This window comes from Pseudophryne corroboree, chromosome 2 (assembly GCF_028390025.1).
Source record: "Pseudophryne corroboree isolate aPseCor3 chromosome 2, aPseCor3.hap2, whole genome shotgun sequence".
Classification (NCBI taxonomy): Eukaryota; Metazoa; Chordata; class Amphibia; order Anura; family Myobatrachidae; genus Pseudophryne; species Pseudophryne corroboree.
Genome location: NC_086445.1, coordinates 169,201,684 through 169,226,790, shown reverse-complemented (window position 1 = coordinate 169,226,790; position 25,107 = coordinate 169,201,684). Strand labels below are relative to the sequence as shown.

The following is a 25,107-nucleotide window of genomic DNA, read 5'->3' as shown; positions in this document are numbered from 1 at the left end:
AACAGAGGAGTTGAAGGATGATTACCGGTGGTAGTGGATACTGCTGGAAGCAGATGAAATAGCTGGAAGTTGGAAACTGGATCAGCCACGGAGGACTGCAGAGTCAGGCTGCACCGCAGGATGGTAGACAGGTGCGGGTCTCTTTGGTGGATGCTGGAGACAGGAGCTGGAACCTGGAAACACAACCACAGGAGAGAGACTGGAACAAGGTATGACAAACAAAGCACTGACGATTTCCTGGCCCAGGCACAGGATACTTATACCTGCAGCAATGCAGGCATTGGCTGGGCAATTATGCAGATTTCCAGAGGCAGTGGATTGGAGGAACTGAGACATGTGATTAGATCCAACATGGCTGCGCCCATGTTAGAACTTGGAGGGAAAACTGGCTTGGGAACCATTTGGAAACATAACTGTAATGGCGGCGCCGGCCACAGAGGACAGGAGACGCCAGACTGACAAATGTATGCTGAGACTCGTGGATGACAACGGAGGCCGCGGCAGGCATGGAACACCACACTGACAACCTGCACCTATAACACAGGAGCGGCGGCGGAGGCCGCGGAGAACGGGAGACGCCATGCAGGATTCAAACATGGCGCTGCTGTGACAGCATCTCAGCGTGACAGGAGGAATGTGCAGTATGTGGACACAGATGAGATCCGGCCTTGGAACGCTGAGCGAGCCTCAGGAGACATCTGAAAGGCAGGTAATGGCGTCCAGATACCCGGATCGTGACAGTGGTGGTACGATCCCTCCTGGACACAGGAGTGGTAGTACCGGTGCCACTGACTCAGAGAGGCAGGGGGTACTATTCAACGCTGTTCCTAGTCCCGAAACCGAATGGGTCCTCACGGCCCTTTCTCAACCTCAAGTCTTTGAACAAATTTTTGTGAGTATCCAAGTTCCGTATGGAGACTCTTCGCTCTATTGTTCTGGCTTTGGAGCCTGGGGACTATATGGTATCCCTGGACATACAGGAAGCTTACCTACGTATTCCTATTGCCATGTCGCACCAGCAGTACCTGCGGTTTGCTGTTGGCTACCTACATTATCAATACCGGGCCTTGCCTTTTGGACTGACAACAGCTCCGCGAATCTTCACCAAAGTCATGGCGGTGATGACGGCTCTACTCCGCCGTCAGGGTATCAGGATCCTGCCATATCTGGAGGACTTGCTGATCCTGGCCAATTCACTAGAAGTTCTGGATCTGACGGTCCAGTTTCTGCAAGCCCACGGGTGGCTCATCAACTGGAAGAAATCATCCCTGGTCCCTGCTCAGAGCATGGTGCACCTGAGGGCACTGTTGGACACTCACCACCAGCGGTTGTTCTTGTCCCAGGAGAAGGTCCTGAAACTTCAGGACAGAATAAGATGCTTCCTGTCTCGCCCGCGTGTGTTGATACACTCGGCAATGCAAGTACTAGGCCTCATGGTGTCGGCTTTCGACATGGTAGACTACGCTCAATTTAATTCCCGCCCTCTCCAGAAACTGATTCTGGACAAGTGGGATGGCCTGCCTCACTGGATCAGGTTTCACATGATCTCCTTGTCTCCGGAGGTCCGTCTGTCGCTAACGTGGTGGCTACAGGACCAGCAGTTGAGCAGGGGCTGTCCCTTCTGGATCTCCAACTGGGTCCTTCTGACGACGGATGCCAGTCTGAGGGGTTGGGGAGCGGTGTTGGAAAAAACACTCTCTTTAGGGTCGGTGGACCTAGGAGGAGTCTTGCCTCCCGATAAACATTCTAGAATTACGGGCAGTGTTAGATGCGCTGACACTAGCCCTGCCTCTGGTACGGAACAGGCCTGTTCAAATACAGTCAGACAACGCCACCATGGTGGCGTACATAAATCATCAAGGCAGCACTCGAAGCCGCATGGCAATGTTGGAAGTGTCAAAGATTCTTTGCTGGGCGGAACACCATCTGCCAGCCATATCGGCAGTGTTCATTCCAGGAGTCCTCAACTGGGAAGCGGACTTCCTCAGTCATCAGGACGTACACGCAGGAGAGTGGAGCCTTCATCTGGTAGTATTTCAACTCCTAGTGGACAAGTGGGGCCTACCAGATGTAGACCTGATGGCGTCTCAACACAATCACAAGGTTCCGGTCTTCGGAGCAAGGACAAGGGATCCTCACGCAGCATTCGTGGACGCACTGGCAATTCCATGGAACTTTCGGCTGCCGTACGTGTTCCCTCCGGTGTCACTCCTGCCCAGAGTAATAAGGAAGTTCAAGCAAGAAGGAGGAATCCTACTTCAGATCGCTTCAGTGTGGCCCAGACGGTATTGGTTCTCAGACCTACAGGGTCTCTCGTTAGAGCATCCTCTTCTGCTTCCACCATGACCAGACCTCCTTGTTCAGGGCCCCTGTGTCTACCAGGATTTGAAGCTTCAGTCCTGAGAGCCAAACGTTTTTCTGAGGCGGTCATTCAAACTATGTTGAAGGCCTGTAAGCCGGCTTTTGCCCGGATTTATCATAGGGTCTGGAATTCTTACTTCTACTGGTGTGCCGCTAAGAATTGTGATGCTTTCAAGTTCACTATTGCCAATCTTTTGGCTTTTCTGCAACTTAGACTTAGGCCTTCGTCTGGCCTCCCTCAAGGTTCATATTTCTGTCTTGTCGGTTTGGTTTCAGAGAAAACTTGCGACTCTGCCTGATGTTCACACATTCACCAAGGGTGTTCTTCGGATTCAACCTCCCTATGTTCCTCCTGTGGCTCCTTGGGTTTTGTCGGTTGTTCTGAATGCCCTACAAGAGTCTCAGTTTGAACCTCTTGAGTGTGTGGACCTCAAATGGCTTACACTTAAGGTCTTATTTCTACTGGCTATTGCCTCTGCTAGACGGGTTTCAGACTTGGGTGCCTTATCCTGTAGGTCTCCCTTTCTGACTTTTCACCGTGACCGGGCAGTTCTTATCTACCTAAGGTGGTGTCTTCTTTACACCTTAACCAAGAGATTGTGGTTCCGGCCCTTATTTCTCCTGATTTGTCCTCCAAAGAGCGGTCTTTGGATGTGGTATGGGCTCTCCGTATCTATGTGAAGAGGGCTGCCTCTATTAGGAAGTCTGATTCTCTGTTTGCACTTTTTGGTTTTCACAAACGTGGCTGGCCTGCGAATAAGCAGACCCAGGCCAGATGGATTAGAATGGTGATTGCACAATCTTATGTACAGGCTGGTCTTCCAGCTCCTGCTACCATCAAAGCCCATTCTACTCGGTCTGTTGGACCTTCTTGGGCGGCCCGCCGTGGTGCGACCCTTGAGCTATTGTGCAAGGCGGTTACGTGGTCCTCAGTGAACACGTTCATAAGGTTCTATGCCTTCCGATACTTCCGCCTCCCAGGATGCCGGGTTCTTGTGCCCGCTACAGTGCGTCCCCTCTCATGAGGAACTGCTTTAGGACATCCCCGATGTTATTCCCTGTGGAATACCAGTGTACCCTGCAGCAGAAACGGAGATTTATGGTAAGAACTTACCCTTGTTAAATCTCTTTCTGCGAGGTACACTGGATTCCACAGGGCGCCTACCCTGACGCACTTAGCTTCTTTGAGTTTGTATGGCATTAGCCGCTGATACCTTCTCCTATTGTGAGAATGTGATGTCTGTGGCTACTAACTGTTGTCGTCTCTTTTACCTGCTACTGCATTGGACTGGTTAACAAAACTGAGCTCCAGTGCCTGGAGGCGGGGATATAGAGGAGGCGGTGCTATGCATCCTCAGAACAGTCAAAGCTTTTAGATCCTACTCTACACCCCAATGTTATTCCCTGTGGAATCCAGTGCACCTCGCAGAAAGAGATTTAACAAGGGTAAGTTCTTACCATAAATCTCCTTTTCTCTTACGTCCTAGAGGATGCTGGGGACTCCGTAAGGACCATGGGGTATAGACGGGCTCCGCAGGAGACATGGGCACTCTAAGACCTTTTAATGGGCGTGAGCTGGCTCCTTCCTCTATGCCCCTCCTCCAGACCTCAGTTAGATTTTGTGCCCAGAGGAGACTGGTCACAAACTAGGGGAACTCTACTGAGTTTCTCTAGAAAAGACTTTTGTTAGGTTTTTTATTTTCAGGGAGCACTGCTGGCAACAGGCTCCCTGCTTCGTGGGACTGAGGGGAGAGAAGCAGACCTACTTTACTGATAGGCTCTGCTTCTTAGGCTACTGGACACCATTAGCTCCAGAGGGTCGGAACACAGGTGTCGTCCTCGCTGTTCGTCCCAGAGCCGCGCCGCCATCCTCCTCGCAGAGCCGGAAGATAGAAGCCAGGTGACAATAGGAAGCAAGAAGACCTCAAAGGCGGCAGAAGACTTCAGATCTTCGTGAGGTACCGAGCAGCGGTCGCGCTGCGCGCCTTTGCTCCCACACACACACAACGGCAAAGCAAGGGTGCCGAGCGCAGGGGGGGCGCGCTGGGCAGCAATTTTTACCTCATATATAGGCTGGCACAAGTATAGATACTGCTGAGGCAGTATATAAAGCCCCGCCAGTATAAAGAAACAGCGGGACCGAAGCCCGCCATCGAGGGGGCGGAGCTTGTTCCCTCAGCTCTAACCAGCGCCATTTTCTCCACAGCTTGCTGCAGAGAAGCTGCTCCCGGACTTTTCCCCTGCTGTACACAAGTAACAGGGTGCAAAACGAGGGGGGGGCACATTAATTTGGTGCAAAATTTATTATTATAAAAGCGCTTACTAGTCTGGGACTATGTTTCAGAACCACAGGGCGCTGGGTGTGAGCTGGCATACTTTCTCTCTGTCTCTCCAAAGGGCCTTATTGTGGGTCTGTCCCCATATCCATATATCCCAGTGTGTGTGGGGTGTCAGTACGTGTGTGTCGACATGTCTGAAGCGGAAAGCTCTTCTCGGGAGGATGCAGAGCAGATGGTAGTATTGTCTCCGGAGGCACCGCCGACGGCTAATTGGGTTGACATGTGGAATGTTTTGAATGCAAATGTGGCTTTATTACATAAGAGATTGGACAAAGCAGAGTCCAAATGCCAACCAGGGAGTCACTCCATGGCTCTTACTGTGTCACAAGACCCTTCAGGGTCCCAAAAACGTCCCTTTACCCAGATAGCAGACACTGATACCGACACGGATTCCGACTCCAGTGTCGACTATGAATAGGCAAAGTTCCACCCAAGGGTGGCAAAGAGTATTCAATACATGATTATTGCAATAAAAGATGTATTACATATCACAGAGGACCCGTCTGTCCCGGACACACGGGTCTGTATGTTTAAGGGGAAGAAACCTGAGGTAACATTTCCCCCATCACATGAGCTGAACGCTTTATTTGAAAAGGCTTGGGAAACTCCAGACAAGAGGCTACAGATTCCCTAGAGAATTATAATGGCGTATCCTTTCCCCTCACAGTACAGGTTACGGTGGGAATCCTCACCCACGGTGGACAAGGCCCTTATGCGCTTGTCCAAAAAGGTGGCCCTACCGTCCCCGGACACGGCGACATTAAAAGATCCTGCGGATCGCAGGCAGGAAACTACCTTAAAATCAATTTATGCGACTGCAGGAGCCCTGCTCAGACCGGCGTTAGCGTCGGCATGGGTGGGGAGCGCAATTGCAGCATGGGCAGATAACTTGTCATCTGACATGGACACCCTCGATAAAGACAGTGTTTTGTTGACACTAGGTCACATAAAGGACACAGCGTTATATATGAGGGAGGCTGCGAGAGATATTGGGCTCTTGGGTTCAAGAGCCAATGCCATGGTAATTTCAGCTAGGAGGTCACTGTGGACCCGCCAGTGGACTGGGGATGCTGACTCCAAGAGACTAATGGAGGCTTTGCCTTACAAGGGTAAAGTTCTGTTTGGGGAAGGCCTTGCGGACCTGGATTCCACAGCTGCCGCGGGTAAGTCTTCTTTTCTGCCTTACATTCCCCCACAGCAAAAGAAAACACCTCAATACCAGATGCAGTCCTTTCGGTCTCATAAATTCAGAGAGGGGCGCAGTTCATCCTTCCTTGCCAGAGGTAGAGGTAGGGGGAAAAGGACACCAGCTTCGGCTAGTTCCCAGGAGCAAAAGTCCTCCCCGACCTCTACCAAATCCACCGCATGACGCTGGGGCCCCGCTGCGGGAGGGGGCACGTCTTTTGGGTTCATTCGGACTTGGATCCTTGGGTGATAGGAATTGTGTCCCAAGGCTACAAACTGGAGTTCGAAGATGTGCCTTCACGCCGATTTTTCGTCCTTGTCAGCTTCTCTCCCAGAGAGAGCAATAGTTTCGGCGGCTATACAAAAGCTGTGTCAACAGCAAGTGATTATCCAGGTTCCCCAGTTGTAACAGGGAAAGGGGTTCTACTCAACCCTGTTTGTGGTCCCGAAGCCGGACGGTTCGGTCAGACCGATTCTGAACCTAAAATCCCTAAATCTATATTTGAAGAGATTCAAATTCAAAATGGAATCTCTCTGGGCAGTGATCTCCAGCCTGGAAGGGGGGGATTTTATGGTGTCACTAGACATAAAGGATGCATACCTTCATGTCCCCATATATCCTCCTCATTGGGCGTTCCTGAGATTCGCTGTACAGGATTGTCATTACCAGTTTCAGACGTTGCTGTTTGGGCTTTCCACGGCCCCGAGGATTTTCACCAAGGTAATGGCAGAAATGATGGTGCTCCTGCGCAAGCAGGGTGCCAACATTATCCTGTACTTGGACGATCTCCTGATAAAAGCGAGATCAAGAGAACAATTACTGAAGAGAGTGGCTCTCTCTCTCTCTGAGGGTGCTACAACAACACGGCTGTCTTCTAAATTTGCCAAAGTCGCAGTTGGTCCCGACAACTCGGCTGTCGTTTTTGGGCATAATTCTGGACACGGAACGGCAGAGAGTTTTTCTCCCAGTGGAAAAAGCTCTGGAACTCCAGAACATGGTCAGGGTTCTGCTGAAACCAAAAAGAGTGTCGATTCATCAATGCACTCGAGTGTTGGGAAAGATGGTGGCGGCCTACGAGGCCATTCCGTTTGGCAGGTTCCATGCAAGAACTTTTCAGTGGGACCTACTGAGCAAGTGGTTCATGGTCCCATCTCCAAATGCATCAGATGATAAGCCTGTCCCCCAGGGCCAGGATTTCTCTCCTGTGATGGCTCCAGAGTGCTCACCTTCTAGAGGGTCGCAGGTTTGGAATTCAAGATTGGGTTCTCGTGACCACGGACGCGAGCCTCCGGGGTTGGGGAGCAGTCACACAGGGAAAAAACTTTCAGGGAATATGATCAAGCCAGGAGGCATGTCTGCACATAAGCGTACTGGAATTAAGGGCCATATACAACGGCCTAAGACAGGCGGAGCATCTCCTTCGCAACCTACCCGTTCTTATCCAGTCAGACAATATCACAGCCGTGGCGCATGTAAACCGCCAGGGCGGAACAAGGAGCAGAGCAGCAATGGCGGAGGCCACCAGGATTCTTCGCTGGGCGGAAAATCATGTAAGCGCTCTGTTCACGGTATTCATTCCGGGAGTGGACAACTGGGAAGCAGACTTCCTCAGCAGACACGATCTCCATCCAGGAGAGTGGGGACTTCATCAAGAGGTCTTTGCAGAAGTGACAAGTTGTTGGGGACTCCCTCAAATAGACATGATGGCGTCACGCCTCAACAAGAAGCTTCGGACATATTGTTCCAGGGCAAGTGACCCTCAGGCAATAGCAGTGGACGCGCTAGTAACACCGTGGGTGTATCAAGCGGTCTATGTGTTCCCTCCGCTTCCGCTCATCTCAAAAATATTGAGAATCATAAGAAGAACAAAAGTTCAGACGATACTCATTGTCCCAGATTGGCCTCGAAGGGCCTGGTATCCAGATCTTCGGGAAATGATCACAGAAGATCCTTGGCCGCTTCCTCTCAGAGAGGACCTGTTACAACAGGGGCCGTGTGTGTTCCAAGACTTACCGCGATTACGTTTGACGGCATGGCAAATCCTAGCTAGGAAAGGTATTTCAGGGGAAGTCATCCCTACTCTACTTAAAGCTAGAAAGGAAGTAACGGCGAAGCACTATCACCGTATCTGGAGGAAGTATGTGTCTTGGTGTGAATCCAAGAATGCTCCTACGGAAGAATTCCAGCTGGGTCGTTTTCTCCATTTTCTACAGACAGGAGTGGATATGGGCCTAAAGTTAGGTTCCATTAAGGTGCAGATTTCGGCCTTATCAGTATTCTTTCAGAAGGAAAGAAGGAAAGAAGGAATTGGCCTCTTTTCCAGAAGTACAGACTTTTGTGAAAGGAGTACTGCACATCCAACCTCCTTTTGTGCCCCCTGTGGCACCGTGGGACCTGAACGTGGTGTTGCAGTTCCTTAAATCACATTGGTTTGAACCACTTCAAACTGTTGAGTTAAAATTTCTCACGTGGAAAGTGGTCATGTTATTGGCCTTGGCATCTGCAAGGCGGGTGTCAGAATTGGCGGCCTTGTCCCACAAGAGCCCCTATCTGATTTTCCATGTGGATAGAGCGGAATTGAGAACTCGTCCACAATTTCTACCTAAGGTGGTTTCGTCGTTTCACATGAACCCACCTATTGTAGTGCCAGTGGCTACGGATGTCTTGGAGGAATCCAAGTCCCTTGATGTAGTCAGGGCTTTAAAAATCTATGTAGCCAGAACGGCTCGTATTAGGAAAACAGAGGCTCTGTTTGTCCTATATGCGGCCAACAAGGTTGGCGCTCCTGCTTCCAAGCAGACTATTGCACGCTGGATCTGTAACACGATTCAGCAGGCTCATTCTACGGCAGGATTGCCGTTACCAAAATCGGTGAAGGCCCATTCCACTAGGAAAGTGGGCTCTTCTTGGGCGGCTGCCCGAAGTGTCTCGGCATTACAGCTTTGCCGAGCAGCTACTTGGTCGGGTTCAAACACTTTTGCAAAATTCTATAAGTTTGATACCCTGGCTGATGAGGACCTCCTGTTTGCTCAATCGGTGCTGCAGAGTCATCCGCACTCTCCCGCCCGGTCTGGAGCTTTGGTATAAACCCCATGGTCCTTACGGAGTCCCCAGCCTCCTCTAGGACGTAAGAGAAAATAAGATTTTAAACCTTCTTCTTCTTAAATCTTTTTCTCCTAGTCCATAGAGGATGCTGGGCGCCCGTCCCAGTGCGGAATAAATCTGCAGTACTTGTACATAGTTACTGATGTAGTTACACAAGAGTTGTGCACGGTTGAGATCAGACTGTTGCTGATTTCTGTTGTTCATGCTGTTAACTGGTTTAGTTATATACCATGTTATACGGTGTGTTTGTGGTGTGAGCTGGTATGTATCTCACCCTTAATTAACAAAATCCTTTTCCTCGAAATGTCCATCTCCTCTGGGCACAGTTCTATAACTGAGGTCTGGAGGAGGGGCATAGAGGGAGGAGCCAGCTCACGCCCATTAAAAGGTCTTAGAGTGCCCATGTCTCCTGCGGAGCCCGTCTATACCCCATGGTCCTTACGGAGTCACCAGCATCCTCTACGTACTAGGAGAAAAGATTTACCGGTAGGTTTAAAATCTTATTTTTTCCCCTCAAAATTCTACACACAATATCCCATAATGACAATGTGAAAAAAGTTTTTTTCATACTTTTGCAAATGTATTAAAAATAAAAAACTAAGAAATCACATGTACGTAAGTATTCACAGCCTTTGCTCAATACTTTGTTGACACACCTTTGGCAGCAATTACAGCCTCAAGTCTTTTTGAATATGATGCCACAAGCTTGGCACACCTATTTTTTGGCAGTTTCGCCCATTACTCTTTGCAGCACCTGTCAAGCTTCATCAGGTTGGATGGGAAGCGTCGGTGCAGAGCCATTTTCAGATCTCTCCGGAGATGTTCAATCGGATTCAAGTCTGGGCTCTGGATGGGCCACTCAAGGACATTCACAGAGTTGTACCGAAACCAGTCCTTTGATATCTTGGCTGTATTCTTAAGGTCGTTGTCCTGCTGAAAGATGAACTGTCGCCCCAGTCTGAGGTACAGAGCGCTCTGGAGCAGGTTTTCATCCAGGATGTCTCAGTACATTGCTGCATTTATCTTTCCATCTATCCTGATTATTCTCCCAGTTCCTGCCGCTGAAAAACATCCCCACAGCATGATGCTGCCACCTCCATGCTTCACCTTAGGGATGGTATTGGCCTGGTGATGAGCGGTGCCTGGTTTCCTCCATACATGATGCCTGGCATTTAAGCCAAAGAGTTCAATCTTTGTCTCATCAGACTAGCGAATTTTGTTTCTCATGGTCTGAGAGTCCTTCAGGTGCATTTTGGCAAACTCCAGGCGGGCTGCCATTTGCTTTTTCCTAAGGAGTGTCTTCCATCTGGCCACTCTACCATACAGACCTGATTGGTGGATTGCTGCAGAGATGGTTGTCCTTCTGGAAGGTTCTCCTCTCTCCACAGAGGAATGCTGTAACTCTGAAAGAGTGACCATCAGGTTCTTGGTCACTTCCTTGACTAGGGCCCTTCTTCCCCGATTGCTCAGTTTAGACAACCAGCCAGCTCTTGGAAGAGTCCTGGCGGTTCCGAATTTCTTTCATTTACGGATGATGGAGGCCACTGTGCTCACTGGGACCTTCAAAGTAGCAGATATTTCTCTTACGTCCTAGAAGATACTGGGGTCCATTTAGTACCATGGGGTATAGACGGGTTCACTAGGAGCCTTGGGCGCTTTAAGAATTTGATAGTGTGCGCTGGCTCCTCCCTCTATGACCCTCCTACCAGACTCAGTTTAGGAAACTGTGCTCTAGGAGGCGGACATACCTTGAGAGAAGGATTTAAAGGACAGTGGTGAGATTCGAACCAGCACACACAAAACAAGAGGAAAGCCATGGTAACCAAACTTGATGAGGAACAGCAACAGCTGAACCAACAACAGTACTGGACAAGTAGCAGTGCAGGAAAACACGAAGCACTGGGTGGGCGCCCAGTATCCTGATAGTGTGCGCTAGCTCCTCCCTCTATGCCCCTCCTACCAGATTCAGTTTAGAAAATGTGCCCGGAGGAGCTGGTCACGCTTAGGGAAGCTCCTGAAGAGTTTTCTGCATTTATGTTCTATTTGTTATTTTCAGGCAGGTCTGGTTGGCACCAGTCTGCCTGTTTTGTGGGACTGGGGGGGGAAAGGGGGAAACGGCCCAATCCCCTATAGGGTTAATAGTCACGTTCCCCGCTGACAGGACATTGAGCTCCTGAGGGAACCATTCGCAAGCCCCACCACGGTGAGCGTAAATTCCCGCAGCACGCCGCCACCCCAAACAGAGCCAGAAGAAAGAAGACTGGTGAGTGTTATGCCGGCGTCCCGGTTAGCGGGTCGCCGGCTATTATGGTGGCATGAGGGTACGGAGCGCAGCGCTGAGGAGCAGGCTGAGTCATCCTATACAGTACCCACAGTGGCAAATACGCTTACAGGGGCTGTGTCCCACTGTTTAGGCATCTAAAACACCTCAGCCAGTTTAAAATAAAACCGGGAAGACCGCGTGCCATTACTGGGGTGTGGCTTCACTAAGAGTGGCTCTCCAGCGCCATTTTCTGCAGTTCTATACAGACAGACTGGCAGGGAAGCGCAGCTTCTCCAGAAGGACTCCAGCTTACCTCAGCAGTACCAGGCGGTCATAGTAAAGGGGGGGGACGTTATTAGAGTACTAAGCCCCTATCAGGGTACTTAGTCTGCGACCCAGCTAAGCTTTACATTAGCACTAAGGGCGCCGTGTGGCTGGCTCCTATATACTCTGTGTATCCCTGGAAGGGCTCTGTGAAGAAGTGTGTTTCATGCATGGCAGAGTGTCTTTCTTCCTCAGGGGGATCACTAAAGTGTACTCAGGATAGTACACATTCTCTGGCTAGTGGGTCCGAACCAGCATGGTTGGATTCCCTTAAAGGTATGATCTCAAATATTTCGAATAAATTATGCCATAATGAAAGAGAGACGCAATACTTAAGGCAGTCTGTGGATGACCTGATGAATAGAGATTCAGTTTCCATAACGGCATCTCAGGCCCCTACCATTTGTCCGCAAAAGCGTACACTGGCCCAGATCCTGCAAGCTGACACTGATGATGACGTGTCAGACGCGGAGGAGGGTGAGGTGGACTCAGGAGGGGGATGCTGCTCTGTCACAAGGAATACAGGCCCTGATAGAAGCTATTAGAGATGTCCTGCAAATTCCTGATAAGGTGACAGAGGAGGATGAGTAATCTTATTTTAATGTAAAAAAGAAATCCTCTGCTACTTTTCCTGCATCAAAAGAGTTGAATTCCCTATTTGAAGAGACTTGGGTTAATCCTAATAAGAAATTTCAAATCCCTAAAAGGTTACTCACATACTTCCCTTTTCCTCAGGATAATAGGAAGAAATGGGAAAATCCACAGATTATTGATGCATCGGTATCTAGGTTATCACGTAAGCTAATTTTAGCTGTCCCTGGGGCAGCCTCCTTAAAGGACACGGCTGACTGCAAGATTGATTGACAAATCTCAAATCTGTATATACAGCTGCTGGGGTGGCCCAAATACCCACTATTGCTTTTGCATGGATCACTAGGGCCATTGCAAAATGGTCAGGTAACCTAATTGAGGGATTAGATTTCTTATCCAGGGGGGAGGTAGTTTTACTCCTACAACATATACAGGACTCTGCAGATTTTATGGTGGAGGCCATAAAAGAAATAGGCTTGCTCAACGCACGCACCACTGCCATGGCAGTGTCAGCATGCAGGGGCTTATGGCTACGCCAGTGGACTGCAGATGCGGATTCCAGGAAGGGCGTGGAAATCCTACCATTCTCAGGTGAGGCCCTATTTGAAGATGAACTTTATACCTGAATATCCAAGGCTACGTCGGGTAAGTCTACATATCTTCCTTCCGCAGCCCCTCCAGTTAGGAAGACCTACTCAGCTCCAACTTTGCAGTCCTTTCGGACAGCCAAATTTAAAAATAAAACCAGAGGTTCTTCTACAGCCTCCAGAGGCAATAGAGGTAAATCCAGAAAACCAGCAACTGCAGGTTCACAGGAACAGAACTCGGGTTCTGTTTCCTCAAAGCCTTCAGCATGACGGTGGACCTCACTGCCTGGAAGACTGGCAGATGGGAGCCCGATTAAGAGATTTCAGTCACATACAGTATGGGCGACATCATGCCAGGATCCCTGGATCAAAGATCTTATCACCAAGGGGTACAGGGTGGAGTTGCAGGAACTCCCACATCACAGATTCTTCAAATCAGGCTTACCAGCTTCTCAGGAAGCAAGTAGGACTTTACAGGAAGCAATTAAAAAACTGGTACAGACTCAGGTTCCAGTTCCACCTCATCTACGCAACAAAGGTTATTATTCCAACCTTTTTGTGGTACAGAAGCCGGACAGTTCGGTAAGACCCATTTTAAACCTCAAGTCACTAAACCCGTACTTACGGGTGTTCAAATTCAAGATGGAGTCTCTGAGAGCGGTGATCTCAGGTCTGGAGGAGGGTGAATTCCTGGTGTCTCTGGATATCAAGGATGCGTACCTTCATATTCCAATCTGGCCGCCTCATCAGGCTTAGCTAAGGCTTGCATTACAGGACTGTCACTACCAGTTCCAGGCACTGCCATTTGGCCTCTCCATGGCACCGAGGGTATTCACCAAGGTAATGGCAGAGATGATGTTTCTCCTCCGCAAACAGGGAGTGAACATAATTCCGTACCTGGACGATCTGCTGACAAAGGCACCATCCAGGGAGAGGTTGTTGGACAACATTGCCCTCTCAACTCTACTCCAGGATCACGGGTGGATTCTGAACCTACCAAAATCTCACCTTGAACCAACACGGAGGCTTGCTTTCCTGGGGATGATACTAGATACGGAGGCACGGAAGGTATTCCTTCCATTGGAAAAGGCTTTGGTAATCCAGTCGATGGTGTGGGATGTTCTGAAACCAACCCGGATATCGGTGCATCTATGCATTCGCCTTCAGGGGAAGATGGTAGCCGCTTACGAGGCACTGCAGTACGGAAGGTTTCACACAAGGCCCTTCCAGCTGGATCTGTTGGACAAATGGTCCGGATCTCATCTCCACATGCACCAGAAAATATGTCTGTCTCCTAGAGCCAGGATTTCTTTTCAGTGGTGGCTTCAGGCTTCTCACCTGACAGAGGGCAAAGGTTCGGGATTCAAAATTGGATTCTGCTAACCACAGACGCAAGCCTCAGAGGTTTTGGGAGCAGTCACCAAAGGGGAACAGTTCCAAGGAAAATGGTCAAGTCAGGAGACCATTCTCCCAATCAACATTCTGGAACTAAGGGCCATATACAACGCCCTTCTACAGGCATCACATCTTCAAGATCAAGCCATTCAGGTTCAGTCGGACAATGGGACGGCAGTAATGTACATAAACCGGCAGGGCGGAACGAAGAGCAGAGCAGCAATGTCAGAGGTAACAAGGATTCTCCTCTGGGCAGAAAGACACGCTGTGGTGTTGTCGGCAATCTTCATTCCGGGAGTGGACAACGACCTCCAACCGGGAGAGTGGGGCCTTTACACGGAGGTGTTCAGGTGCTTGACACATCGGTGGGGGATTCCTCAAATAGACATGATGGCCTCTCGTCTCAACAAGAAGCTAACAGCGGTATTGTTCCAGGTCGAGAGACCCACAGGCTGTGGCGGTGGACGCCCTGGTGACTCCATGGGTTTACCAGATGGTGTAAGTGTTTCCACCACTTCCATTGGTCCCAAGAATTCTCAAAAGAATAAAAAGAGAAAAGATACTCATTGCTCCGGACTGGCCAAGAGAGGGCCTGGTACGCATATCTACTGGAGATGCTCTTAGAGGACCTGTGGCCTCTACCTCTTTGCGAGGATCTTCTGCAACAAGTGCCGTTCGTCTATCAAGACTTACCACAGCTACGTTTGACGGCATGGAAGTTGAGCGTCAAATTCTAGCCCGGAAAGGGATCCTGGACAGGGTTATTCCAACTTTGATCCAAGCCAGGAAAGGGGGTAACGTCTAAACATTACCTCCGTATTTGGAAAAAATACGTCTCTTGGTGTGAAAACAGGGATTTTCCTGCGGTGGAATTTCAACTGGGACGTTTTCTCCTTTTTCTGCAGTCAGGGGTCGTCGTGGGCTTACGCTTGGGCTCCATAAAAGTCCAGATTTCGGCCTTGTCCATTTTCTTCCAGAAACAATTGGCTTCCCTCCCGGAGTTTCAGACGTTCTTGAAGGTTGTTCTGCACATCCAACTGCCCTTTGTGCCTCCCACGGCACCTTGGGATCTCAACGTGGTGTTGCAGTTTCTACAATCAGAATGGTTTGAGCCATTACAGGAGGTTGACGTGAAGTTTCTTACGTGGAAAACTGTTACACTGTTGGCCTTAATATCAGCAAGGAGTGTGTCGGAACTGGGGGCGTTGTCTCACAAAAGCCCCTATTTGATTTTTCATGAAGATAGAGCTGAACTCAGGACTTGTTAGCAATTTCTTCCTAAGGTGGTGTCTGCGTTTCATATCAACCAACCTATTGTGGTTCCAGTGGTTACCGACACCTCTGCTACTTCAAAGTCCTTGGTTATTGTGAGGGCTTTGAAGATCTACATGAAGTTAACAGCTCGTCACAGAAAATCAGACTAGCTGTTTGTTCTCTATGATCCCAATAAAATAGGTTGTCCTGCTTCAAAGCAGTCTTTTGCTCGCTGGATCAGGCTTACTATCTTACACTCTCCCATCCGGTTTGGGAGCTTTGGTACATTCCCATGGTACTAAATGGACCCCAGTATCCTCTAGGACGCAAGAGAAAATAGGATTTTAATTACCTACCGGTAAATCCTTTTCTCGTAGTTCGTAGAGGATACTGGGCGCCCACCCAGTGCTTCGTGTTTTCCTGCAGTGTTACTTGTTCAGTACTGTTGTTGGTTCAGCTGTTGCTGTTCCTCATCAAGTTTGGTTAGCATGGCTTTCCTCTTGTTTTGTGTGTGCTGGTTCGAATCTCACCAGTGTCCTTTAAATCCTTCTCTCAAGGTATGTCCGTCTCCTCGGGCACAGTTTCCTAGACTGAGTCTGGTAGGAGGGTCATAGAGGGAGGAGCCAGCGCACACTATCAAATTCTTAAAGTGCCCAAGGCTCCTAGTGGACCCATCTATACCCCATGGTACTAAATGGACCCCAGTATCATCTACGGACTACGAGAAAAGGATTTACTGGTAGGTAATTAAAATCCTATTTCTCTGGCGCCTTGTGGATGCTGGGAACTCCGTAAGGACCATGGGGAATAGCGGCTCCGCAGGAGACTGGGCACAAAAAGAAAGCTTTAGGACTACCTGGTGTGCACTGGCTCCTCCCCCTATGACCCTCCTCCAAGCCTCAGTTAGATTTTTGTGCCCGACCGAGCAGGGTGCAATCTAGGGGGCTCTCCTGAGCTTCTTAGATAAAAGTTAGTTTTAGGTTTTTTATTTTCAGTGAGACCTGCTGGCAACAGGCTCACTGCATCGAGGGACTAAGGGGAGAAGAAGCGAACCTGCCTGCTTGCAGCCAGCTTGGGCTTCTTAGGCTACTGGACACCATTAGCTCCAGAGGGATCGAACACAGGCCCAGCCTCGGAGTCCGGTCCCAGAGCCGCGCCGCCGGCCCCCTTACAGAGCCAGAAGCAAGAAGAGGTCCGGAAAATCGGCGGCAGAAGACATCAGTCTTCATCAAGGTAGCACACAGCACTGCAGCTGTGCGCCATTGCTCCTCATGCACACCTCACACTGCGGTCACTGATGGGTGCAGGGCGTTGGGGGGGGGCGCCCTGAGCAGCAATATTAACACCTTGGCTGGCAAAAATACATCACATATAACCCCCAGGGCTATATGGATGTACATTAACCCCTGCCAGAATCCATAAAAATGCGGGAGAAAAGTCAGCGAAAAAGGGGCGGAGCTATCTCCTCAGCACACTGGCGCCATTTTTCCCTCACAGCTCCGTTGGAGGGAAGCTCCCTGGCTCTCCCCTGCAGTTAATACACTACAGAAAGGGTTAAAAAGAGAGGGGGGGCACAATTTAGGCGCAGTATACATATATTTATGCAGCTATAAGGGAAAACACTTTTTATAGGTGCTATCCCTGTGATATATAGCGCCCTGGTGTGTGCTGGCATACTCTCCCTCTGTCTCCCCAAAGGGCTTTGTGGGGTCCTGTCCTCTATCAGAGCATTCCCTGTGTGTGTGCTGTGTGTCGGTACGGCTGTGTCGACAGGTATGTGGAGGATAATGAGGTGGAGGCGGAGCGAATGCCTGTAAATATGTTGTCACCCCCTGCGGGGTCGACACCGGTGTGGTTGAACTTATGGAAAGATTACGTGAAAGTGTCAACTCCTTACATAAAAGGTCGACGACACAGAACAGCCGGCTACTCAGCTTGTGCCTGTTCCAGCGTCTCAAAGGGCTCTAAAATCGCCCGCTACCTCAGATAACAGACACAGATGTCGACACGGATACTGACTCCAGTGTCGACGTCGATGAGACTGGTGTACCCTCCAAATAGGTCCACCCGTTACAGGATTGAGGCAATGAAAAATGTATTACACATTTATGATTATACCACAGGTACCACATAAAAGGGTATTGTGTTTGGTGAGAGAAAACTATTAGTTGTTTTTCCTGCATCTGAGAAATTAAATGAGGTGTGTGAGGAAGAGTGGTCTTCCCCCGGTAAGAAATTGATAATTTCTAAAACGGTTATTGGCAGCGTACCCTTTCCCACCAGAGGATAGGTCACGCGGGGAAACACCCCATAGGGTAGATACAGCGCTTACACGCTTATCAGAAAAGGTGGCACTACCGTCTCCGGATACGGCCGCCCTGAAGGGACCTGCTGATAGAAAGCAGGAGGTTACCCTATAAGATATAGTCACACACTAGGGCATTATATTGCGACCAGCCGTTGCTTCGGCATGGATGTGCAGTGCTCCCGCTGCGTGGTCAGATTCCCTGTCGGAAAATAACTATGGATAGGGACAATATTTTGCTGAAAATAGAGCATATAAAAGACGTGGTCTTATACATACGTGATGCACAGAGGGATATTTGCCGGCTGGCATCAAAAATAAGCGCTAGGTCCATGGCCGCCAGACGGGGGTTATGGACTTGGCAATGGTCAGGCGATGCCGACTCGAATCGGCACATGGCAGTTGCCCTATAAGGGGGTAAAACTGTTTGGGGATGGTTTTTCAGACCTCGTTTCCACAGCTACTGTTGGGAAATCGATTTTTTTGCCACAGGCTACCCCACAACAAAAGAAAGCACCGTATCATCAAGTACAGTCCTTTCGGCCCCAGAAAAGCAAGAGGGCTAGAGGCTCATCCTTTCTGCCGAGAGGCAAAAGTAGAGGAAAAAGCTGCAACACACAGCTAGTTCCCAAGAGCAGAAATCCTCCCTGCGTCCGGTAGGTCCACAGCATGGTGCGGGGGCTGCTCAGGCGGACCCGGGTACGGTGGGGGCCCGTCTCAGAAATTTCAGCGGACAGTGGGCTCTCTCACATGGATCCCTGGGTCCTTCAAGTAGTATCTCAGGGGTACAGGCTGGAGTTCGAGACGTTCTTCCCCCCGCCGTTTCCTAAAATCTGCCTTACCGGCACCTCCCTCTGCCAGGGAGACGGTGTTGGTGGATATTCAACACTATAATCACAACAAGTGATTGTCAAGGTGCCCCTCCTTCAGCAAGGAAGGGGTTACTATTCCACAGTGGTTGTGGTACCGAAACGTTTCGGTGAGACCCATCTTGAAATTAAAATACTTGAACTTTTATATCAGAAGATTCAAGTTCAAGATGGAATCGCTCAGGGCGGATATTACGAGCCTGGACGAGGGGGATTACAGGGTCTACCTGGACATCAAGGATGCGTACCTGCATGTCCCCATTTACCCTCCTCACCAGGAGTACCTCAGATATGTGGTACAGGACTGTCACTATCAGTTCCAGACGCGGCCGGTGGAGTTGTCCACGGCACCGAAGGTCTTTACCTAGGTAATGGCAGAAGTGATGATACTCCTTCGCAAGAAGGAAGTTTTTATTATCCCGTACTTGGACGATCTCCTGATAAAGGCGAGGTCCAAAGAACAGTTGGTAGTGGGGGTAGCACTCTCTCGGGAAGTGCTACAACAGCACGACTGGATTCTCAATATTCCAAAGTCACAGCTGGTCCCGACGACACGTCTTCTGTTCCTGGAAATGTTTCTGAACGCAGACCAGAAAAGAGTGTTTCTTTCAGTGGAAAAAGCCGAGGAGTTGTCATCTCTAGTCAGAGACATCCTATAACCAGGACAGGTGTCGGTACATCAATGCACACGAGTCCTTGGTAAAATGGTAGCTTCGTACGAAGCATAATTCCATTCGGAAGACTCCACGCAAGGTCGTTCCAGTGGGACCTGTGGGACTAATGGTCCGGGTCCCATCTACAGATACAACAGCGGATAACCCTGTCAGCAAGAAACAGGGTGTCGCTGCTGTGGTGGCTGCAGAGGGCTCATCTACTAGAGGGCCGCAGATTCAGAATACAGGACTGGGTCCTGGTGACCACGGATGCCAGCCTTCGGGGCTGGGGTGCAGTCACACAGGGAAGAAATTTCCAAGGAGATTTCGCTTCACATAAATATTCTGCAGCGAAGGGCCATTTACAATGCCCTAAGCCAAGCAAGGCCCCTGCTTCAGAACCAGCCGGTACTGATCCAATCAGACGACATCACGGCGGTCGCCCATGTAAACAGACAGGGCGGCACAAGAAGCAGGATGGCGATGGCAGAAGCCACAAGGATTCTCCGATGGGCGACCTACACCCAGGAGAATGGGGACTTCATTCAGAAGTTTTCCAAATGCGGGTAAACCGTTGGGAATGACCACGGGTGGACATGATGGCGTCCCGCCTCAACAAGAAGTTGAAAAGATATTGCGCCAGGTCAAGGGACCCTCAGGCGATCGCTGGGGACGCTCTAGTGACACCGTGGGTGTACCAGTCGTTTTATGTGTCTCTTCCTCTACCTCTCATACCTAAGGTACTGAGAATAATAAGAAGGCGAGGAGTGAAAACCATACTCGGGGTTCCGGATTGGCCATGAAGAGCTTGGTACCCGGAACTTCAAGAGATGCTGGCAGAGGACCCTTGGCCTCTGCCGCTTAGACAAGACCTGCTGCAGCAGGGACCCTGTCTGTTCCAAGACTTACCGCGGCTGCGTTTGACGGCATGGCGGTAGAACACCGGATCCTAAAGGAAAAGGGTATTCCGAAGGAAGTCATCCCTACCCTGATCATAGCCAGGAAGGATGTCACCGCAAGACATTATCGCCGAGTTTGGCAAAAATGTATTGCTTGGTGGGAGGCCATGAAGGCCCCGACGGAGGAATTTCAACTATGTCGATTCCTGCACTTCCTACAAGCAGGGGTGACGTTTGGGCCTCAAATTGGGGTCCATCAAGGTCCAGATTTCGGCTCTGTCGATTTTCTTCCAGAAAGAACTGGCTTCACTGCCTGAAGTTCAGACTTTGGTTAAAGGAGTACTACATATTCAGCCTCCTTTTGTGCCTCCTGTGGCACTTTTTGGATCTCAACGTGGTGTTGGATTTCCTAAAGTCGCATTGGTTGAGCCACTTAAAACCATGGAGCTAAAGTATCTCGCGTGGAAAGTGGTCATGCTGTTGGCCTTGGCCTTGGCCAGGCGTGTGTCAGAATTGGCGGCTTTGTCATGTAAAAGCCTTATCTGATTTTCTATATGGATAGGGCAGAGTTGAGGACTCGTCCTCAGTTTCTCCCACAGGTGGTCTCAGGTTTTCACTTGAACCAACCTATTGTGGTGCCTGCGGCTACTGGGATTTGGAGGATTCCAAGTTGCTGGACGTAGTCAGGGCCCTGAAAATTTTATTTTTCCAGGATGGCTGGAGTCAGGAAAACTGACTCGCTGTTTATCCTGATGGCACCCAACAAGCTGGGTGCTCCTGCTTCTAAGCAGTCTATTGCGCGCTGGATTTGTAGCACTACTCAGCTGGCGCATTCTGCGGTAGGATGACCGCAGCCTAAATCAATAAAAGCCCATTCCACAAGGAAGGTGGGCTCATCTTGGGCGGCTGCCCGAGGGGTCTCGGCTTTACAACTTTGCCGAGCAGCTACTTGGTCAGGGGCAAACACGTTTGCAAAATTCTATGAATTTGATACCCTGGCTGAGGAGGACCTGGAGTTCTCTCATTCGGTGCTGCAGAGTCATCCGCACTCTCCCGCCCGTTTGGGAGCTTTGGTATAATCCCCATGGTCCTTACGGAGTTCCCAGCATCCACTAGGACGTCAGAGAAAATAAGAATTTACTTACCGATAATTCTATTTCTCGTAGTCCGTAGTGGATGCTGGGCGCCCATCCCAAGTGCGGATTGTCTGCAATACTTGTACATAGTTATTGTTAACTAATCGGGTTCTTGTTGTGAGCCATCTATTCAGAGGCTCCTCTGTTATCATGCTGTTAACTGGGTTTCATATCACAAGTTGTACGGTGTGATTGGTGTGGCTGGTATGAGTCTTACCCGGGATGCAAAATCCTTCCTTATTGTGTACGCTCGTCCGGGCACAGTATCCTAACTGAGGCTTGGAGGAGGGTCATAGGGGGAGGAGCCAGTGCACACCAGGTAGTCCTAAAGCTTTCTTTTTGTGCCCAGTCTCCTGCGGAGCCGCTATTCCCCATGGTCCTTACGGAGTTCCCAGCATCCACTACGGACTACGAGAAATAGAATTATCGGTAAGTAAATTCTTATTTTTTTCTGTACTCTTCCCCAGATTTGTGTCTCGAGACAATCCTGTCTCGGAGGTCTACAGACAATTCCATTGACTTCATGCTTGGTTTGTGCTCAGACATGCACTGTCAAGTGTGGAACCTTATATAGACAGGTGTGTGCCTTTTCAAATCATGTCCAATCAACTGAATTTACCACAGGTGGACTCCAATTAAGCTGTAGGAACAACTCAAGGTTGTGGAATCAGTGGAAACAGGATGCACCCGAGTTCAATTTTGAGCTTCATGGCAAAGGCTGTGAATACTTATGTATATGTGATTTCTTAGTTTTTTATTTTTACTAAATTAGCAAAAATCTCAAAAAAACTTTTCATGTTGCATTATGGGGTATTGTGTGTAGAATTTTGAGGGAAAAAAATCTAATTTATTCGATTATGGAAGAAGGTTGTAACATAACAAAATGTGAAAAAAGTGAAGCACTGTGAATACTTTCCGGATGCACTGTACACATTCATACAGTCATGGTTACATAAAGAAAAGTTGCCTATATGTCTGACAATGTGCTCAGATGTCTACCATTCTACAAAATCTATTCACTTCTTACATTCTAAATATAATTATACCTACTACTTTTAGTTGACTTGATTCTACTTTACATCAAATAATTTACCTGCTCGTAGTATACATTTACCGAATTAAACTAATTGTTCTTTGGTGTACTTTTACAGTGCTTTGTGTGCAGAACATAAAGACCTAGCAAAGGCTGCAAACAGTAAGTTTTGTCACCAGATTGTATGTATTTAATACCACTACTTTCTCTATCTTAAGGGGGGTACTCACTAGGTGATTTTAGCCAATAAATAAACGATAAACATACAGTAAATGTCGTTATCGTTTATTTTTAGTCTATCGTCCAGTGTGTACGGGGCAGTATTGGTGACCGTGGAACGATGCGCGCTCCCGCACACCGTTCAGCGATCACCAATATTGAGCTGACATGCAGCTCAACCCGTCAATGTCAGGCTGAGCTGTATGTTTGGGAATGCCGGCGGTGACGTCACTGAACGTTATCGTTGAACGATAACGTTCAGTGTGTACACACTATGGCCCTCATTCCGAGTTGTTCCCTCGCTAGCTGCTTTTAGCAGTCGTGCAAACGCTAAGCCGCCGCCCTCTGGGAGTGTATCTTAGCTTAGCAGAGGTGCGTACAAAAGGATCGCAGAGCGGCTACAAAATGATTTTGTGCAGCTTCAGAGTAGCTCCAGACCTACTCCTAGCATGCGATCACTACAAACTTGTTAGTTCCTGTTTTGACGTCACGAACACGCCCTGCGTTCGGCCAGACACGCCTGTGTTCGGCCAGACACGCCTGTGTTCGGCCAGACACGCCTGCGTTTGTATCTGACACGCCTGCGTTTTTCCACACACTCCCCGAAACGGTCAGTTTCATCCCAGAAACACCCACTTCCTGTCAATCACTTTGCGGCCAGCAGTGCGACTGAAAAGCTTCGCTAGACCTTGTGTGAAACTGCATCGGCTGTTGTGAAAGTACGTCGCGCATGCGCATTGCGCCCCATACGCATGCGCAGAAGTGCCATTTTTTTTGCCTGATCGGTGCGCAGCGAACGAAAGCAGCTAGTAAACAACTCGGAATGACCTCCTATATCGTTGAATGCTATATCGTTCAATGATATAGTCATCCATCGCCGGCAATTCCCTGTAGCCTAGTGTGTACCCACCTTAAGATGTAGTTTAATTATTGTTGCTTCTGGAGATTTAATGCCTGCTTATATGTAATTTTAACAGTTACTAGCCTCCATACTTAATCCATTCATGCCAGCCTGCTGTTTATATACTGCGTGTGGCACTGGGCCTAAAGCTGTGCTGCTATACATAAACTGTAACATACTGTAAGAATGGTATTGGTACATTGACACAATTACAGACATGGGGGGTGATTCAGTAAGAATCGCATATGCAATCATTACTGCATCTCCCCAATGGTCGGGTCCTGCGTATGTGCAGAACAGGTCCTGCTTTCTCGGGGCAGGAATGTCTGTCCGTCAGGAGGAGGCGTCCAGAGGGAGCGGCCAGAGTAGCCGGTGTTTGGGAAAACAGGATTCCTGTACAGTTTTGTTCTTGGTCTGGAAACTTCTTTATTTTAAAGGAAAGTCAATATGACATCACTATGTGACATCTTCCTGGACTCCCTACTGGATGGTACACCTGAACAGTAACTTGTGACACCTGAATCAGGTCTCACCCACAGTGCATTGCTAACAGTTCCACCTTCTGTGTTGCTATTATTGCACTGGACCTATTGTTGATGAAAATAGAACAGACCTTTGGGGTATTAAAAAAATGTTCTAGAAGCTTTGCTCTCACTTAGCACTCCTCAACCGTATTCCACATGGCTCTGTTTCCTTCCCTCCTTAACATCATATTGTGTGATGAGAATATCATCCATCTCTGAATCAGGCCCTTATGATTAAAGAGACAGGGCCTATGGGTTGATAGTCCTCAGCACATATAAAAGGTATAACTACATCTCTTTTTTTTTGCAGCATAAAAGCTAAAATTAATTTTGCAACCCCATCTTGCCTCTGTATAACGCTTTATTCCACTTTTTTCTTTAAAAAAAAATTTCTTTGTTTAAATACGTTACTAAAACAAACATCTAAATATCCTTCAAATGTGTAATATTTGCATAATTAAAGTACATGAAAAATCTATTGTCAACAAGCTGCAGTGCGCGTGTCAGTCATTACCATGCAGATCATTTCCATTTATGAAAATGTTCATGTGGAATTACCCTCCTGCGTTTCTACACAGTGCTATAGATTATCTTATAGTCTTTACCCATCAATTGTGATGCGTTCCTTCTTTCTCAAACAAGGCGAATGTCTGCTTTATTGCACAATGGTTTTGAAAGCACTAATATGTTTTTTATCTTTAGAGAACCAGTTGGATGATGACTCTGACATTAGTGATCCATCTACAACATCTGGAGATTTACATGGACAAACAGGGCAGGTAGGAGAAATGTGTGGGCAGCGATTTTAATCAGAGGAGACTGCATGGAAAAATGGACCTAATTTACCAGTCATTTTAGCTAGCTTTGGGCCTGATTCAGAGATCACCAGCGCAACCATCGGTCGCAATGGTAGCAGCCATTGGCCATCTGAGCTTACTTAGAATGGCCGGCCTCTTTTGAGGCCAGAAATTCTGTGTCGTAAGATGCAGACACTGGCCTCGCCATTCCCAGAAAACGAGACAGACGCGTGCCAGTTTCTAAAAATACAGGCAGCGCTGTCCCACTGCAGGCGATCTCACAGGAGACAAGCACATTCCCAGATCTCAAAACATCGGAGACATACATATAATATCGTGTTTACTCCCTCTCACATGACTGCTGCA

The 25,107-nt window shown here is 48.8% G+C and overlaps 1 protein-coding gene across 6 annotated transcripts in view; it reads left to right on the top strand.

Moving 5' to 3' along the window:
* The window catches only part of LOC135006019 (uncharacterized), a 425,336-nt gene that overhangs the window by 59,458 nt on the left and 340,771 nt on the right, over positions 1-25,107 (top strand). For all 6 annotated transcript variants that reach the window (XM_063951982.1, XM_063951984.1, XM_063951983.1 and 3 more), the window contains 2 exons: positions 22,419-22,462; positions 24,647-24,723. In XM_063951982.1, the coding sequence (XP_063808052.1) occupies positions 22,419-22,462; positions 24,647-24,723 (121 nt within the window). The remainder of the gene's footprint in view (positions 1-22,418; positions 22,463-24,646; positions 24,724-25,107) is intronic.